Source organism: Pelophylax lessonae (genome assembly GCF_965119305.1).
Source record: "Pelophylax lessonae genome assembly, chromosome: 3".
NCBI lineage: Eukaryota > Metazoa > Chordata > Amphibia > Anura > Ranidae > Pelophylax > Pelophylax lessonae.
The window spans coordinates 316,363,671-316,384,039 of NC_138770.1; the positions used below are offsets into that span (position 1 = coordinate 316,363,671).

At 43.0% G+C, this 20,369-nt stretch overlaps 1 protein-coding gene across 1 annotated transcript in view; it reads left to right on the forward strand.

Annotated features, from left to right (window-relative positions):
* The window catches only part of VWA5B2 (von Willebrand factor A domain containing 5B2), an 82,876-nt gene that overhangs the window by 24,495 nt on the left and 38,012 nt on the right, over window positions 1-20,369 (forward strand). The window contains exons 6-12 of the mRNA XM_082249902.1: window positions 8,264-8,388; window positions 8,486-8,659; window positions 12,436-12,546; window positions 15,604-15,806; window positions 16,306-16,420; window positions 17,969-18,154; window positions 18,244-18,442. Of these exons, the coding sequence (XP_082106028.1) occupies window positions 8,264-8,388; window positions 8,486-8,659; window positions 12,436-12,546; window positions 15,604-15,806; window positions 16,306-16,420; window positions 17,969-18,154; window positions 18,244-18,442 (1,113 nt within the window). The remainder of the gene's footprint in view (window positions 1-8,263; window positions 8,389-8,485; window positions 8,660-12,435; window positions 12,547-15,603; window positions 15,807-16,305; window positions 16,421-17,968; window positions 18,155-18,243; window positions 18,443-20,369) is intronic.

Consider the following 20,369-nt stretch of genomic DNA (forward strand, 5'->3'; position numbering starts at 1 on the left):
CAAGCGGGGCTGTTTGCTTATCCTGTTGGGTCCCTTGGCAGTAATCTCCTCACAGTTTTGAGAATCGGGCTTTTCTTCCTGTAACCTCCACTCTGTTATGGTAGGGTCACCTCCCTAAGTTGACCCTCATCATGCTTCTTGTATTAGTGTACCTCATTGTGCTTCTTTCCAGGTTTGTTTGGGTTTCCTACACCCTGAGACTTCGGATTCCTAATCTGGTAGAAATCTTTCCTTGGGAGTGGTATCCCACTTGAAAGCACACTCTTCCCTGCTGGGAAGGTCTGCCCTGTGGTACTTGACTCTCCTCAGCCCAATCTCTCTCCTGACAAACTTGTTGACCTGCAAGGTCAAAAGTGATCAGTCCCTTCTGCTCCCTTTCTTAGTAAGGATCTGACTGTTTAGTGTCCTCCAGAAGTTCTAGACCCTGCACACAATACTAGCAGGTATGGCCACTCCAATGCCTTTTCCTGTCATCCCCATTGTGGAATGCTCAGGAGACCTTTGCTGAAGAGAGTTGGTTTCCTAGATTCTCACAGTTTGTGAATCACCAAGGGGGACATTTTACTAAAACTCTCTTGGAATCTGGAGCAGCTTTGCATGGTAGCCAATTCGCTTCTAAATCCAGCTTGTTCAGGTAAGCTTTGACAACAAAACCTGGAAGCTGATTGGTTACTATGCAGAGCTGCACCAGATTTTGCATTCTACAGTTTTAGTGAATCAACCCCAGAGGGTCCTATTCCTGAAGTTTCTGACACTTTTTGCTGGATTTAGCAACCCAACCTTCACTGGATGTCATCTGGATGCTGCAACATCTTCATCTCCATCTCCAATAAGATTTGGGGACTCCCCTTTGCCCAATAACATTGAGTGTGTCATTTGTAATCACACGTTCTTTCCTGGGGTCAAGGTATTGCCTACTGCAGAGATAGGCAACCTTTAAAGAGGGAGAGCTCTACCTGAAAAAAATGGGAGAATTCAACGATCACCGGGCACAGTTTTGCCTCCTCAACCTCCAATTGCCATATTACCGTGTTGCAATCGCGTGCATTGCATGGCAATCATGGGTTTAAATCAGGTGGTGAGGAGGCAATATATATGCCTCCTCACCACCTGTTAAACACGCTCACATCACTTTTCAGAGGAGCAGCAGTGCCTGCTGCAACTTGTGAATGAGCCCTTAGTTGCATTCAGCAGCAGCACCCTTAGGGCTCATTCACATTTAACGTTAGGGGACGGTAAAACCTTGAGGTTGAGTCAGTTTTACCGCCCCCAATCCATACTCCCTTTAGCTGCTGAGGCAGCAGCCAAATGATGTACACATTTTTCAAAAGAAATTAAGCCCCCTGTTGCTTTTGGTGGGTGCTACTACCTGCCACTCTGGACTCATTCAAGTAAATGGGGCTGCTCTGCAAGCGCCCCGCAACTATATGCTTCTGTGGATTCCAAGGAGTTAAAGCAGGAGGTGAGAAAGTGACACAACACTGCCTGCTTTAACCGCTTGTTTGCTGTAGTGCACAAGATTGCATGGCACTTGCAGAGTGGCCTCATTCACTTGCTACACCCGCCAATCATGACAGGGCGTTTAACTCCTGCTATGGCTGTGACATGTGTACACCCCTGGCCACTGCAGCTAAGGGGGGGTGCATTGGGATGGGGGGGGTTGTAAAAACATCTTAACTATGGGGCTTTACCACTCCCCAACTGCAAATGTAAATGAACCCTTACTGTTCTGAGCCCCTATAAGGATGCTTTCACACTGATGTGCTGCAGTTTACCTGTACCGCTGGTGAAGCGCAGTGCATCTGCAACTTTCCTGGGGTAGCTGTGCTTTGCCCTAGACTTCTATTATATCCTGCAGGAGTTTTGGTGCGCTTTCAGAAAGTGCACTAAACCAGCAGGATATAATAGAAGTCTATGGCAAACCCACAGGAAAGCTGCAGGTACACTGCACCCGTGGTACAGGTAAACCACAGCAGATCAGTGTGAAAGCAGCCCTATACTTATTATTATATTATGCTCAGTGTATTGCTTCCCTGTGACCTGAAGATCTCCTCTTTCCTGCTGCTGGCACCATTCTGGAGACCTCAAGCCAGGATAAGAGGTGGAGTGCAGTTGGTATCCGTCCGCATAGAAGAGGAGGTATCGGTATTTGAGGCTCTTGCTCCATACTTCAGCTCCAGCTTTACAAGTAGTCCCTCTGCATTGTACTCTGTTTGATGCTCTGGGATGGTGGGTCAGCAAGCCTGGACTGCGATCTACAGGTTGCTGACCCCCCAGCCTGCTAGATCCCCCTTATCTGAGAATTCCCACTTTTAAAAGTCAGAGTTCTGTACATTAGTGCCCCTCCTTCCTTATTTCCTTCCTTCCAATAATTATCCATCACTGGACGGTCCTGTACTCCAATAGACAGTCAGCATGCAGGACTACATCCTTCCACAGATTGGCCCTAAGAGGGATAGTGAAAATCTGATCTATAGTTAGTGAGGTTCATACATAGTTCTGTGGCCAATCTGCTGCCTTCTGAGGAAGTCTCCTTAGATTCCTTTCTCTTTTTTTCTTTTTCTCCATCAGGTGAATATTTCTTGTACTGTTACTATGATTCTTACCACTCATCTGATGGACGAATCTGCCCTTTACAGGGGTAGGTTGGATGACTCCTAGATTCATGTATTTGATAACTGGTTAGGCAAGTTTGCAGTGTAACGTATCACACTTAAAGCACATACGTATGGTTGGTTGGAAAGACTCCTACTCACCCTTCTGTTCCTGATGTTCTTGTACACCAGTGTAGTTTACAGTGCGTCCTTATCCCTGCCTACCCCTTTATATGGGTGTTCTTGCTAACCCTTAATTTTTTGTGAGCTTTGGGGGGTTTCTTTTCTCTCCTCTCCAATTGTAGGTCTCCTGTTGTGAGGGCTCTTGCATTGCAGTTATCTAATTGGGTAACAGCGTATCTTATCATGGACTTCCCTTTTTCCCTGAAGTCAAAGGCTAGGAGTGTCCAGCTTAAGCTTCCTGTTTTGGACCAGTTGGTCTATTCTCTGCACATGCTATGTCTGTCCAAACCTTTTTTTTAACTTTTTCTGGAGCAGCAGCGTTAGGCTGTAAAAACACCTGATGCTGCATACAGCGTTAGGCCACGTCAGACATTGTTAACCATTTACCGCAAAGTGACGTACCCGTACGTCGGCTGACTTTGCGTGGTTATACTGGGATGATGCGGCTAGCTAGAGGCATCATCCCGGTACCATTGTTTAGAGCCGGCGGTCGGCTTTCCGTCGGTAACGACCGATGCGGCTCGGAAGCCGCATTGGTCTTTACCCCGGCGAGCGGGAGGGGACGCCCCCCCTCCCGCGGCTTTGCCCCGGGTCTCCCGTCCCACCGGGAGACCCGAGCATCCAGCCGGCACCTCCGCTGGCTGGATGGAGTCCCGATCGAAGCCGGATGCGGCTTCGATCGGGTCTCCGATGACTTAACCCGGAGGCGGCGTCCATGACGTCACGTCCGGGTTACTCGGCTGCTAAAGGCGGTGTATTAAAAAATGCAGTTTTCGGAGTTTTGAATACATGGAAGTGTAGTGGAGGGGTCTAGGGTTTAGACCCTCGATCCCTCCATAAAGAGTACTTGTCACTGCATATTGCTGTCACAAGGGATGTTTACATTGCTTGTGACAGCAATAAAAGTGATCATATTTTTTTTTTTTTTTTTTTTTTTTTTAAAACGTGTTAAAATTAAAAAAATATGAAAAAAGAAAAAATTTTAGCCGCCCCCGTCGCCGTTAGCTCGCGCGCGAAAGAAAACGTATATGGAAGTCGAGCGCAAATTAAATCACTGTTCAAACCACACATGTAAGGTATCGCCATGATCGCCAGAGCGTGAGCAATAATTTAGAAAAAAAGAGCTACACTCTAACTCTAAACTGCTAACCGTTAAAATTTTTTAAAACGTCGCCTATGGAGATTTCTATTGACCGTAGTTTGTCTCCATTCCACGGGTGTGCGCAATTTTAAACCGTAACATGTTGGGTATATATTTACTCGGCGTGAAATCATCTTTCACAATATACAAAAAAAATGGGCTAACTTTACTGCTTAGTTTTTTTAAATGCAGTGAAATGTGATTTTTCGTAATGTTTCCAAAAAAAATGGCGTTTGAAAGACCGCTGCGCAAATACCGTATGACAAAAAATATTGCAATGACCGCCATTTTATTCTCCAGAGTCTTTGCTAAAAAATATATATGATGTTTGGGGGTTCTAAGTAATTTTCTAGCAAAAAATACTGATTTTAAACAAAGTGTCAAAAATAGGCCTGGGGCTTAAAGTGGGTTTCCACCCTAAAATGTAACTTCCGTCCATCTTCTTGCTCCAGGTCACCTGAAAAACAAATGGATAATCGCAATATTTTTTTTTTTTTTTACTTACCTTGTTTTAGAAGAAAATATACTTACCTTACTTCCTCTTCCTCCCTCGGCGGCCACGGCGAGTCGTCACTTCCTGGCTTGCAATGATTCCTGGGAGCTGAACGTCATCGCTCCCAGGAATCAATGCGCCTGCACCGGCCCCGACGTCTGTTCCGGTTCAGGCGCCTTCATACCTTGCGGGGATGACGCTGCGGCACCGGAAGTGACGGCGGGGCCGGTGCAGTGCATCGTGGGACCGAAGAGGCTGCAGAAGAGGATCGCGCTGGCTTCAAGCTGCCCACACCTGAGATGGCAGCGCTGGACAATACATTTTCAAGGTAAGTATTTCTTCTTGCAGGTAAGTGCAACCCGGGACAGTTCAGAGGCTATCCATTGTGGAATGCACTAGCCCTGACTGTCCCGGGGGTATTTTTATGTATTTTTTTGGTTTTAGGTGGAACTTCGCTTTAAATGGTTAAGCTGATCCTGTGTCCCACCCTGTCCCTGTCTTTGGGAATATGGGATCGTCTGGCGAAACGACATGGTTTCAGATCTCCTCATGCCCCACTGGCGCCCCTACTGGGCAATCCGTGGTTTCCCCCGGGCCTCTGTCCCCTAGCCTTCGCTTGGTGGACCAACAAGGGTCTTCTTCGTCTAGCTGACTTATGTGATAGTAGGGGTATTCTCTCCAAAACTGTATCGAAGGACAAATATTCTCTTCCAGAGGGGGAATTGTACCGTTATACTCAAATCTCTCATTATGCTTCCTCCCTGAAGAGCTTCAGCGATATAACTACCTCGACTCCAATGGAGTACCTTTGTACCAATATTGATAGACAGAAGGGATTTATCTCTACAATATATACAGTGTTACATGATGATGATGTTAAACTACCATACATGGTTCGATGGGAGGCAGACCTGGGGGAGGAGATGGACAGGGCAGAATGGAATCAGCTGGCGGTACTGAACTCAAAATTCCTAATCAATACCTCTCTGATAGAGGCCAATTATAAGGTTCTTCTGAGGTGGTACATGGTCCCTGTCAGGCTGGCAGCGGCGGTCCGGGAGGCCTCTCCTTTGTGCTTCCGGGGCTGCGGTCAGCCTGGCACGGGCATGCATATCTGGTGGACCTGCCCTAAGGTCCGCAGATTTTGGATCCGAGTATACAATTTCATATATTCACTCACTGGCGTTAACCTGCCTAAATCCCCTATCCAAGCGCTTCTGGGTAAGCCAATAACTATGGCTCCAAAACACACTAAACGCTTGGTCGCTTTCATCTTTACGGCAGCCAAGATTACCATAGCTCGCTCATGGCGATCCCCGGTGATATTACTGGAACTTCTCAAAGCTAAATTAACCTGGATCATGGTGAACGAGCGAATGGTGGCTGTCCTCCAGGACAAATTGCCCCTGTTTAAGAAAACCTGGGATGAGATATCTGGCGGGACCCCAGTAGCATGTGAGACTCTCATGGGGAGCTCCTCTGGGAGCCCCTCTCCACGGCTATTTGGCTTCTTTGTGACAAACCTGGACACCACCCTCCCCTTGCCCCCATATCTTACTCCTTCTCTACCCCCCCTACTCTCCCCTTTTCCTTCCCAGACTTTCTTATTCTCTCTTTCTATTTTTCCTTTCCTGAACCGCTGTTGATCCATACTTTCAAAGACGCGGTCCCCTAGGGATCCCGTTGGGTTTGACAGTGCGCGGCCTTACTATGCACTATAGTTCTGTTATCTGGTACAATACTGCGGCTACATGGTTCCCCTGAGGCCGGGGGTTGGCGATGGGCTGGGGTCTGGACGTCCGCCCCAATCCACTCGGCGCAGTGTGTTCCCCTGCGGGGCGCTGGGAGGGGGCGGATCCGGGCCTAGCCCGGACAGACTGGCCGGGGATGTAGCAAACAATGTATCGCTTGGAAATATTGAATGTTATTATGAATCCCTGCGGAGACTGTGTCACTTGTTGTGTTTTTAAGTTGTACCCATGTACTCCACAACGGATGTTCTCTACACTGTTTTATTGTGTATTCTTTTCCTATGCATTTAAAACAATAAAAATGTATTGAAAGTAAATGGTTAAGCTGTAGTAGTTGGATTTTAGGTTGGAAAATAGAGGGCAGAGAAAGGCTGCCAAATGTTAACGCTGCTAAATGTGGCTAAAACATATGTTAACGCCAATACAAAACATTTCTAAAAGCTAATTTTTAAAGCTGCTTTTTCCTGGCATCAGAACTGGCTTTGCAGCTCGTTTTTTTCAAACGCCCTGTGTGCTTGAGGCCTTAAAGCGGAGTTCCAGTCACCTGTCAAAAATGTAAAAGTCAGCAGCTACTAAAACTGTAGCTGCTGACTTTTAAAAACAGCCACTCACCTGTGCCACGATGCAGCGGTACACTCAGCCCAGCTGTCTTCATCCTCTGTCCTCCCTCGGCAGCGCTGGCATCTTCACTATGGGCACCTGGCCATGGAAAGCTTGCGGCTTCATAGCCGAGTGCCCACTGAGCATGTGCGAGTCACTCTGTGCATTGTGAATGGTGGATGTAGTCTTCAGGGACCCGTCGGTGTCCCAGAAGACTGCAGGGGGAGGGAGGAAGACAGAAGTGGGAAGCAGGTACCTGTCAAAATCAGGTACCTGCCCCCAACCCCCCCCCCCCCATGCGATCTTCAAAAGTGGCAATTGTGCAAGAGGAGCAGGGGGGCGAGCCCTTAAAGCGGTAGTAAACCACTGGCAAAAGTCATATGATCTCCAAATCTGTTGAATCTCTCAGTGGCTACTGCCCACCCTTCAGTTGGATTGCTTTTGGACATTGTGACTTTTTAAGAATTATTGTGTCCCTCGATGGATGGTAAAGAAAAAAGTTTTTTGTATTTGCCATAATACCCTACTGAGTGACACAAGTTATGGGCTCTGTATTTTTTGCTCTTCTACTGCTTACACACCAAACTAAAGCATGATGGTTGTAGGTGGGGTTATATGGGGGCTGGCCTTACTTTTGTTTTTTTGTTTTTGTTGTTTTGGTCCAGCCTCCTGTAGGTGGCTGTATAACCAAACTGCCCAGAAATCCTTGTATCTCTTAATGAACTTAAAGGATAAGTTCACCTTTGGGAACATGTTAAATGTCCCACCCGTTTTTAGTGTGGAACAGGTAAAGTGTTCCCAATGCTGCAGCCGCCACCTGATTTGATCCTTCTTTTAAACAATAAATTAAGCTTTTACTCCTCGTATCTGCATCCTCCCTGGATCATTTCAGTGTGTTTCTATGCGCCGCCTACAAACGTTGAATACTGGAAAGAGAAACACATTAAGGCACTGTCAGAATGAGTGCTGTGATTCTTTGAGATGTCAGGAATACACTTAGGGCTCTTTCACACGGCCGATCCGCTGTTTTTCTCCGCTGCGGGACTTTTTTTTTTTTTTTCTTCACGGAGCGGATGACATTTGTGTCATCCGCTCCGTATGTCCGCATATCATCCCATCCGTTTGCAGATGATATGCGGACATAATGTAAGTCTATGGGCATTGCGGATGACACCGCTGACATCCGATTTTCCTTCCTTTCCGTTTTTTGAACGGAGGAAAAATATGGTTCTGTTCCGTTCCAAAAAACGGAACAGAACTAAAAGGAAGAAAATCGGATGTCAGCGGATGGTATTCCGCTGACATCCGCAATGCCATTGACTTACATTATGTCCGCAAATCATCCGCAAAAAAATAGGATGATTTGCGGACATACGGAGTGCCCGTGTGAAAGAGCCCTTAAGTGTAACACACATTACTTATTATGCATGCACTATGAAATGGCTTTAAAACCAGTATACTAAAGTGGTAAAAGAGATTTAAAAAAAAATTTAATTTGCAGAACCCCATCTCCCCCACCTTTGTTTGGAGAGTGGCACTAAGAGTTTTTCACAATATGAGGCCCACATAAAAGAAAGGAAAGATTTCATCAAAGGCATGAAGAAATCTAGTGATCCTGAAAGACAGGTGGGTACATTTTGATTAACAGGCTGAGGTTGCCATACTGCATATAAGGTGCTAAATAATTGGTATGAATAAAGGAAAGCTCTCTTCTTTCCAATAGGTTAACTTTGTACGAAGGAGGTTTCACAAAGATCTTAACTTCAATCCAGTCCTGATGCTGAACTTCTGTCCGGACCTTACTGCCCTCAGTACTCTGAGCTCTGACCTTCCCACTGTTACTCGTGAAGTCATATTCATTGTCCATTTGATGGGAGAACCATCTCGCAATGTTCGGGTGAGAGCCAAGCTACGCTTTTGAAGTTGGGGTTTAAATCTGCTTTCTGTAAGAGTGTCTCCACACCCTGGCAGCTTGGGGTGGAACAAGGTCATCTTTCTGGCCAGTAATAAAAAAATCTTTATTAAAGCCTATCTCCGGCAAAAGTAAAAGACCTCCCTTGTAGTGCAGCTGCACTCACACTGCAAGGGTTAAATACTAGTTTAGCCTATGGGATGGTAAAAAAGCCCTTTTTACTTTCCGGGTCCTGGAGCTCCCCCATGCTCCATCAGTGGGCTGTTTCTCGGCATCCTCACGTCCAGTGCTGGGCTATAGTCCCTGCATCTTGATGATGTTGGAGGACCTTAGTGTAGAGAAGAAAAGGCTGCAGTGACCAGACTACCAGTATGGAGGAGCTAGTGGGGGCAAAGGATCAGGCAAGTAAAACTGCTTTACCCAATCTCCCTGGCATAAATGACTAAATAACCCTTGCAGTGTGGTCGCAGCCCTACTGTAAGGGAGGACTTTTTTACTTTTTTTCCATATATCCGCTTTAAATAATAGTTTCTTATTTTTGCATGATGCTTCATGTAACACATTTTCAGTAGACTGAGATTGAGTGAGAAGGTGATATTAGTAAAATTTAAATTATTGTACCCCATGGATAAGTACAATTGAGCAGTTGGTAAATAAAACTGAAATTTTCATTTCAGCAGGTCAGCACCAGAGGACAAAGCAACCGAAATTGGTAAAATACTGATTTTACAACCTCTAGAAACAATGTTGTCAATATATTTTCTTTATCGTCCATTGAGGAATACAGGATATTAGTAATTCTTGGACATTTGGGTTATACGATTATACTGCTGCCTACAGGAGGTTTGAACACTGGCAAGCAAAATGCTTTAAAGTGGTTCTCACTTAAAAAGCTCAGACATGAATAATTAACTAAGCATATCCCTCTATAGTATGTACTTGACTTTTCTGTCTGCTGCTTCATTCCCTGCCATTGGCATGAATCACTTCTGACAAGTTTTTCGGACACCCAGAGAAAAAGGTGTGGGGGGGGGGGGGGTTGTCCCTTCCCTCCAATCATCAGCTCTGAGCTCTCCTCACAGAGCTCTGCATAGTGTGATTTCTTCTCTCCACCTCCCTTTTTTTTTTTTTTTTTCTGACCGCTCAGACAAGCTTTAAAAATACTGGACTTTGAACAGAAGACTGCAGCTAAACGGGTACAACTTCTGTAGGAAGATTTTTTTTCATCTCTCTGTATCACCTGAGACCAGTCATTTCACTGGGTATATGGAAGGGTTTACAGCAGGGGTCTCCAAACTATGGCCCTCCAGTTGTTCAGGAACTACAATTCCCATCAATGCCTAGTAATGTCTGTGAAAGTCAGAGTTTTACAATGCTTCATGGGACATGTATTTCCGCAACATCTGGAGGTCCCTGGTTTACAGCCACTTTAAAGCAGTTCTTTGCTGTATTTCACTACATGTGTTAGGCTGGGTTCACATAGGTCTGTCTGCGGTTTGCAGTCCAGAGTGTTTCTGTTCACCAGTTCAGGTGTGAATTTATGCCTATATTAGCACCTGTACCGGACCCAAAAATGCACAGAACCCTTTTCAAAACCGCACCATGGCCATCCCAGACGTGGGAACGGGCTCCATTGAGAACCGGTCACGATCACATGTTATGCAAATTTGGATGTGGTTAAAAATGCATCTAATTCGCATATATGTGACCATAGCCTAACCCATACTTTTCCCCAGTTTCAGTGTCCAGTTTGCATCCCAGATTTTTTTTTTGCAGTCATTTTGCATGAATTCTTTTACAGTAAGTTCACCCCAAATGCCTGAATATTATGTGGCGGGGATGGTTTGTCTTCTGGACTATTTTGTCTATAAAATGTCCTAATTTCTGCACATACAGTTAGGACCATATATATTTAGACACAGGCACAATTTTAGATTTTTTTTTCAAGTATTTACCAAAAGATATTCAAGCTATAGTTAAATAATGAATATGAGCTGAAAGTGCAGACTCTCAGGTTTAATTTGAGGGTATGTACGTCCAAATCGGAGGAAGGGTTTAGAAATTACAGCTCTTAAGAATAGACATCCCCCTTTCTAAAGGGACCAAAAGTATAATCAGACAATTGAATCAAAAGCGGTTTCATGGCCAGCTGTGGGCTACTCCTTCGTTATTTCTTCATCAATTAGGCAGGTAAAAGGTATGAAGTTGATTCTAAGTGCAATATTTGCATTTGAAATGTGTTGCTGTGAACCTACATCATGTGTTCAAAGGAGCTGTCCATGCAAATGAAACCGGTCATTGTAAGGCTTCTAAAACAAAACAAATCCATTAAAGAGATAGCAGCAACATTAGGAGTGGCCAAATCAACACTTTGGTACATTCTAAGGAAAGAAGAACGCACTGGTGAGCTCAGCAACATAAAAAGGCCTGGACTTCCACTGAAGACAACAGTGGTGGATGATCGCAGGATCCTCTCTATGGTAAAGAAAAACTCCTTCACAACATCCAGACAAGTGAAGGACATTCTCTCTCCAGGAGGTGGGCGTAATATGGTAATAGTCTGCAATCAAGAGAAGTCTTCACGAGAGCAAATGCAGTGGGTTCACCGCAAGGTGCAAACCATTCATAAGCCTGAAGAATTGGAAATGCCAAAAAAAAAAAAAAAGCCAGGCCAGTTCTGGAAAAGCATTCTTTGGGTGGATGAAACGAAGATTAATTCTGTACCAGAATGACAGGAAGAAAAAAGTGTGGAGAAGGCTTGGAACAGCTCATGATCCATAGCATACAACGTCCTCTGTAAAACATGATGGAGGCAGTGTGATGGTATGGGCATGCATGGCTTCCACTGGCACTGGGTCATTTGGTGTTTATTGATGATGTGACAGAAGACAGAAGCAGCCAGATGAATTCTGCAATGTTTAGAGATTTAATGTCAGGCCAGAATCAGCCAAATGCAGCAAAGTTGATTGGACGGCGCTTCACAGTACAGATGAACAATGATCCAAAACACACTGCAAAAGCAAACCAGGAGCTTTTGAAGGAAAATTGGACTATTCTGCAATGGCCTAGTCAATCACCTGATCTCAACCCAATTGAGCATGCATTTCACTTTTTGCTGAAGGCAAAACTAAAGGCAGAAAGAACCACAAACAAAGAACAACTGAAGACAGCTGCAGTTAAAGCCTGGCAAAGCATCAGCCTGGCAAAGCATCAGAAAGGAGGAAACCCAGTCCTTGGTAATGTCCACGGGTTTCAGACTTCAGGCAGTCATTGCCACGAAAGGATTCTCAACAAAATATTAAAATTAACATTTTTATTTATGATTATAGTAATTCATCCAATTACATTTGAGCCCCTAAAAATGGGGGGGGGGCTGTGTTTAAAAATGTATGAAAATTGTGCCGGTGTCCAAATATATATGGACCGAACTGTATATCAAACCTGGCATTGGAGTTATTTTTCAGTAAAAAAATATATTAAAGATAAAATGCATGAATTTAAAATGAAATTTTTGTTTGCAGTGTAACTCCACTCCTTTTTAGACTATCTGTACTTTTCTACATTCTTGCTGATCCTGGCACTGCCCTATTAAATTAGGATGAAGCTTCCATACCAACTATGCAAATTTGGTTGGTTAAAAGCTGCTCTCCCAGCTTTCATGTTGCCATACAGCATCATCTCCTTAATTTTGTGTTTTGTACCCAGGAGTCTTCAGACAAATTCGCACTGTTTTCCTAAGCCGCCTTATTCTTTTGTTGTAGGAATCGCTTCTATTGGCAGTGAGGAGTTTGCCAGCTCGCGTTTTGCTGAACATAGCATGTGGCACAGGTGACTGCAGGGCCCTATTTCCAGCAAGCAGGCAATGCAGTAATGTGAGTGAGGGAAGAAAGGGGGAGCTCAGGGTGGTACTGAGTGCTACATTTAAAAAAAAAAAATAATTGCTAGATAATTCTTACTCTGACTTTCCAGTTTCCATAACCTGCGCTGGCATACACCACCTCCTGTACCCAGCATCCTTGTATAATTTGCTGGGAGAAGATTGCTGTTAAACATCTCTAGTCTGAATGATTTCCAACTGCCTGCCAACCATAATACTTACACGTATTAAACTGTGTTGGGGTTATAGGCATTTGATTGACATGTAGCTTCATTCCAGTCTGTAATTAAAGTGTAACTCCACTTTCATTGGAAAAAAGTGGCAAATAAAAATATAGCCTTTACAAATGTGACACACGTCATGTTGTAATTTTTATAATTAATTAAATTCCTAATTCATGTTCTTAAAAATTACCATTCCTGTTTAATCTGCAGCACTGTAATTTTCTGTAAAATGCAATATGGCAACGTAAAGGCGTTTTGTACACGGATGGTAAAAAGCAGGGGTCTCCAACACCCTCATATGGACCAGTGCCAGTCCGTGCCCTGTTTGAGACTGGGTCGCACTGAAGGAGTGGTGACATGCTGCAATCTGGTGGCAGGGTGTAGTGACATGCTGCAGTCTTGTGGCAGGGTGCAGTGACATGCTGCATCTGGTGGCAGGATTCAGCGATATGGTGCATCTGGTGGCAGGCACCATATCGCTGTCTAGTTGCAGGATTGCAAGTTCAGGGCTCTCATTGATCTTGCATTATGGGGAGTTGAACTATTTCATCATATATCACAATGTAATAATAAAAATAAAGCGCTATTGAAGAATCAACAGCCGCCCCCCCCCCCCCCACCCCCAAAAAAAACATTTTTTTCTTCCACAAAACCGGTCCCTGGTGCCACTGGTGTACAGAACCCCCCCTAGAAATATAATTTCCTGCTTGTGTGATTGGCTTACTGATTTTCCCAGAAGTCTGCACTAAGTCACGGGTCAGATTTTTGGCATCCCCTGCAACAAAAATGTCATTTTTGGTGAGACTCTCAAAGAGAAGTCCTATTTAAAGGGACGCAGACCCTGCGATTTTCCTCCATTAGAGCCTTGCAAGTGTAGCAGCTGATTAATATTTATGAAATCACTCCCATGCACAATTTTGCACATGGACACAGACAAACAAATGGGGATTTCTTCAGAATAACAAAAGGTTGGAATCTGAAACAAAGTGTGTTTAAAATCCTTGCAATGTACAGTGCATCCGGAAAGTATTCACAGCGCTTCACTTTTTCAACATTTTGTTATGTTACAACCATATTCCTAAATGGAATAAATTCTTTATTTTCCTCCAAAATTCTACAAACAATACCCCATAATGACAACATGAAAGAAGTTTGTTTGAAATCTTTGCAAATTTTATTAAAAATGAAAAACGAAGAAAAATCACTGGTACATAAGTATTCACAGCCTTTGCTTAATACTTTGTTGAAGCACATTTGACACCAAATACAGCCTCAAGTCCTTTTGAGTATGATGGCACAAGCTTGGCACACCTATTTTTGAGCAGTTTCTCCCATTCTTCTTTGCAGGACCTCTCAAGCTTCATCACGTTGGATAGGGAGCATCGGTGCACAGCCATTTTCAGATTTCTCCAGAGATGTTCAATCGGGTTTAAGTCTGGGCTCTGGCTGGGCCAATCAAGGACATTCACGGAGTTGTCCTGTAGGCGATTCTTTGTTATTTTGGCTGTGTGCTTAGGGTCATTGTCCTGTTGGAAGATAAACCTTTGCCCCAGTCTGAGGTCCAGAGTGTTCTGGAGAAGGTTTTCACCAAGGATATATCTGTACATTGCTGCATTCATCTAGCCCCTGGCTAGTCTCCCAGTTCCTGCCAGTGAAAAACATCCCCACAGCATGATGCTGCCACCACCATGCTTCACTGTACGGATGGTATTGGCCAGGTGGTGAGCCATGCCTGGTTTCCTCCAGACATGACGCTTGCCATTCAGGCCAAAGAGTTTAATTTTTGTTTCATCAGACCAGAGAATTTAATTCTCATGGTCTTGGAGTTTTTCAGGTGCATTTTGGCAAACTCCAGGTGGGCTGTCATGTGCCTTTTACTGAGGAGTGGCTTCCGTCTGGCCACTCTACCATACAGGCCTGATTGGTGGAGTGCTGCAGAGATGGTTGTTCTGGAAGGTTCTCCTCTCTCCACAGAGAAATGCTGGAGCTCTGTCAGAGTTACGGTTGGGTTCTTGGTCACCTACCTGACTAAGGCCCTTCTCCCCCGATCGCTTAGTTTGGCCGAACCGCCCGCTCTAGGAAGAGTCCTGGTGGTTCCAAACTTCTTTCATTTACAGATGATGGGAACCACTGTGCTCATTGGGACCTTCAATGCTGCAGAAATGTTTCTGTACCCTTCCCCAGATCTGTGCCTTTTATACAATCCTGTCTTGAGGTCTATAGACTTCATGGCTTGGTTTGTGCTCTGACATGCATTAACTGTGGGACCTTATATAGACAGGTGAGTGCCTTATTAAATTATGCCCAGTCAACTGAATTTGCGACAGGTGGACTCCAAGTTGTAGAAACATCTCAAGGATGATCAGTGCAAACCAGATTCACCTGAGCTCAATTTAAGTGTCATGGCAAAGGCTGTGAATACTTATGTACCAGTGTTTTTTTTACACTTTTTTATTTTTAATAAATTTGCAAAGATTTCAAACAAACTTCTTTCATGTTGTCATTATGGGGTATTGCTTGTAGAATTTTAAGGAAAATAATGAATTATAATTCATTATGAATAATTCTGGAATAAGGCTGTAACGTAACAAAATGTGGAAAAAGTGAAGCTCTGTGAGTACTTTCTGGATGCACTGTACATAGATCACCCAGAGTGGAATGGGTTTTCTTCTCAATAAAGGTGGAGATTTTCTTTAGTGTGAATTTAGAATAGACCTTCTTTGTTGACATTAATTGAAATTGAGCTAGAAAATTAGGTCCACACAATTAGGTTTGTTCGACAAAATTGAAGTCAGCATTTAGGATTCTTAATGTTTTGTTCTTTATAGGACACATTGGAGCTGGCTTGTGATTTCATTCAAAGCAATAAGTTGTGTGGGACAACCAGTAACCTGTTTTCTGTGCTGGGTCGGATTATGGAAAATCCTGTGCATCGAGGTTATCCCCGACAACTACTTATCATCACAGATACTGATTTTATTAATGTGAGCAGGATTCTTGAGCTGATTAGAAGACACACAAGAACTACACGGTGAGATCATTTATTTAGACTATATATATTTCTTGCAAAAAATGTACTTTTACTATTTGCACTAATGGTGAGCCTGGATATTACCTACAAAATAACAGGCGCAGAGGATGCAGTTTCCCATTTTTTGAGTAAAACCAAGCTAAAAATTAAAAGCACTGTGCACTTCATTATGCATTGTCAACAAACACAATTTTCATTTTTGTTCAACTGCCTTCCTAGATGATAAAGAGCTATTGGGTTTCCTGTATTCAATGCAATTCCTTTTTATCAGGCATGTTTTGCAATTAAAAGTGAAAGAATGCATTACCAGCTTTTTTTGGGGTGCAATTCCAGGCAAAGCCTCATATGTGGTTTAAATGGCTATGGTATGATATGCGCTGAAAGCAAATTTATTAGCCCATTGTGGCATCATAGTATTACTGAGTTTTGTTGCTATGCTGCCCCATAGTGGTGTTTCTAGTACAATACTACAATATACTAATATTGTGCATGTATGCAGGGTGTTTGGTTTTGGACTCGATTCAAGCACGTGCCACAGATTTCTTGAGAAAGTTTGCAGAATAACAAGGGGAACCGTGGAGCTGGTCAGTGAGAGTGAAAGACTCCAGCCAAAGGTAAGTGTAATAAAACTGATTCATGAACATATTTAAAATTATAGTAAAGTCTTGTTTGTTATAAAAAATAAAAAAAAAGGGGCAACTTACCAGCTTTTAGTGGTTTTACACAAAGCAGCCCGGAACCTCCTCTTCCTGGGTCCCCCTTTAGCGCTCCTGGCCCCTCTCTCCTGTCGAGTGCCCCCACAGCAAGCAGCTTGCCGCGGGGGCGCCCGAGCTACAGCTCCGTGTGTCCATTGAGACGTGGAGCTGCGGTTCGGCCCTGCTCCCTCTTTCCTTATTGGCCTACTGACTTCTGACAGCAGCGGGAGCCAATGGCACTCGCTGTGTGTCTCCGCCAATGAGGAGGGAGAGTCCCGGACAGCTGAGTCTCTCGTAACCTCGCTGGCTCAGGTAAGTTGTAGGGGGCTGAGGGGGGCTGCTGCACACAGAAGGCTTTTTATCTTAATGCATGCATTAAGATAAAAAAAAAACTTCTGCCTTTAGAACCACTTTAAAGTAGATATTTGGTACTGAATGACAATAACACTTGAGTTGTAAATTTTTTTACAACTCATGGCAGAGGTAATCGCCTATCTACACTCTATCAAAATTATAAACTAAAAAAAGTTGCCCTTGCATACATCCTATAATTGAATGCATAAGTTGCCATACAAACTGTCCAACCAGAGTAAATGTAATCGTTTTACTTGAAGCATATTTGAACATGTAGTACATCTAGTGCTGGTGGCTGAGCTCAGGTGCCTCAGATGAGAAGAGAGCCGGAGGCGGCGGTGTGTGCCGTGCAGCCTACCGTGTGTGCTGGGCAACCTACCGTGTTTGCCGGGATAACAAAATATAAAGTACAAAGCAAGGAGAACGACAACGCTCCCAGGTTATCATACAGACGATGGCTTATTATTGGTGAGCGTGGGAGCGGAATAGAGCTGGTCCTAGGGTGACAATATTGGGATACCTGGCCACCCCCCTTTTGTCCGTGTGAAACCATTGAGTTTCTCCTGTCAGAATTTACAGTCGCAATTTTACCAATATCTGGTAAGCAGCTTTTATATTGGAGGATCAAGCACTTGTGGTGGATTACATATTTGGATTTCACTCTATATCACATCCTTTACTGGGTTCTTGGACTTTTATCAGAGACTTTATTTATTGCACTTGTTCATTCAGTACATTTTGACTATTTTTATACTTTTTTTGGATATTGGATTATTTATAATTGTGCACATTTTTTTGATCACATCTATATGTCAATATCAGTTGTGATCTATGCCAGTTTGACCACATTTCTTGTTTATTACTAGTGATTTATGATTGATCACATCACATACTGTATGTATACTCACTTAGCGCAGCCTGTTTATTAATATTGTTTATTTGGTGATATCACACTGGTAGTTGCAGCTTTTTATTTTTCACATTATCGCGGTTAGAATTTTTGATATTTGAACATGATCATGGCGCTCACCATTTTAAATCCCGCTGTAGATTTCATTTTTGCATACGATTTGACATAATGTTTACCAGTTGATCATTTTCTTGCCTATCTAGCTGATTAATGCATTGAAGAAAGCACTGGAGCCAGCTCTGAGTGACATCACAATAGACTGGTATATGCCAGAGACCATGGAGGCTCTGCTCACACCAAATGAAATTGCTCCACTCTACCCTGGTGATTGCCTTATTAGCTACTGCACTTTATATAACATTGCCAGTTTCCGCAGCAAGAAAGGAATGGTGAGAATAATCACAATTGAAATGAGCTAAGTTTAATTAACTTCATTGGTTGTGTGTGGTACTTTTTGTGTTACCCTGTTGTGTTTCAGGCACGTGTAACTAGAGGAGGATCACTTAGTTCTGTATTCCAGTCTCATGAAGAATCTCAGACTTCAGGAACGACAGATGCAAGTTGCCTGAACCAGTCTGCTGCTGTGGAGGATGTTGAGCGAGCTCTGCAGGAGATTTCACATGAAATTTCATTGGAGTTTTCATGGAGTGAAGATCCAGAGAGAAGTGAAAGCATCTGTATGTATATACAGTTTACGCCAGTGTCCCTAGCATCCGTTTCAGTAGTTTGGTTTTTTCTTCCTCCATTGAGGGAAACATGAAATCTTAACTTTTTGGGTTATACTGCCACCTACAGGAGGATGGAACACTAGCAAACAGATAAAATGTTGGCCAGCCCAGCGTCTATATCCAGCATGCCTCACTTTTTGCTAGTGTCCTAGATAGAAGAACATTTTTTTTTCTTGCTTTCTTTTTCATTTTTTCTTTAGTAAAGATACTTCTGTATGTTGCTGCCACATCTGGTCTGTACAATTGCAGCTATGTACATTTGCCTGGCCTTTAGAGTGCTGCGCCTGTACGCCACTGGACTGAACGTTGTGGGGCTAACCTGGAAGTGTCAGGACTGTGGACCTCGCGCTTATGGGGTGTGGAATAATAATCAATTAAGTGCTTGTAAATTAGCTGCCTGCTGCAAGGAAAGTGCTAGTGCTTTAAATGAGTGAAGGTCAGTGATTGCAGCGCTGCTATTTAAGATAAATAAAATAGTAAATAAATAAATGAGTGTTCATAAAAAACAGTTATCCTGAACTGAAAGTGGTAAATAAACCATCAATGTAAACCATCAATAAAGTGCCATTCAGTGCAATTACTGTGCAAAATACCAATACATATAAAGTGCAGATATTACAATGTAAATCTCCAAAAATGCAAACTATGTGCAAACAGTCCATAAAACAGTTCTTTGAGGTAGCAGAAACTGGATGCTTATTCTTGCGACTTCGGGGTATCCCCCTTAGGGTATCTACTTACCACTATGTGGTGATTTTGAAGCAGATTAAAGTAGAGTGAGCTGTTGTTTCTCATTTGTCTCCTGCAAAGCTGTTTGGACTATATTGGAAGCGATCCTTCTTCATAAAACGGTGTTCTCAGGTGTCCTCATAAAAATAAAGAATTGCTGGACATAGTGAGGACCGTTTAAAATGTATATTTATTGAGTTAAAATACAATGGGATACTCACAAACATACAGGCTCTTTCATGTTGTATGTGCCTATACTAGGTACGGTGGTGTACCGCTCCTCAGCGTTCTCCTTCCCGACCTGAAGTCACGTGGCTGCCTCTCGGCCAATGGCTAGACGCGTTTCGCTGTGAACACAGCGTCATCTGTAGCTGGCTAATTAGAGGTGCCACCAGTGTTATAAAGCCGTGCTAAGCTACCCTTCCGGTGTGTTGAATATTAAACTGTACTTGTTACATTTGATAGTTTCTGACTTTGCTGGTATCATGGATCTGATACAATGTATCTTTTATTGGTCTATTCAGATTATGTGTTATATTTGATACACATTATTGCTGGTTACCTTTCTAAATATTTTTGCTTGCCCCCTAGTGGATCTATATGGTATATAGCTTTTATCGGATCACTTTTACTACTGCCAATATCTTATTGACTTATTGTGAACTTGATTCTGCGTTCTCTATGTCTAATATTGATTCCTCATTGGGATATTTTAAATATTATATGTAAATGTCATGTATTCATCACTAAGTATAACCTCTATTGCGATATCAATACCAGATATATGCTAAATAAATAAGTGAATAATTATAATTAAATCGACCCCTAGTGGTCTTAGTGGGTAACTACTACCACAATTTATGTTGCAGCCATACATACGCCAATTTATAACCGATTAGTAACCAATAAAGTGCTACAATCTTTCTATAAATAAAATAAAAAAAATAAAATAAAACAGGAACAACTATGTATTTATGGAATGTATGAATATGGATCTAAGTTAATATCAACTAAAAAGATAAATTATCTGGATAAATTATTTAAAAAGTTTAAAAATCATTTATGAAACAATTAATATCTATTTCTACGTTTAAACCCTTTGGTGCCATACTTCCTAATTTGTGTATCCACCATGTTTCGTTCTGTG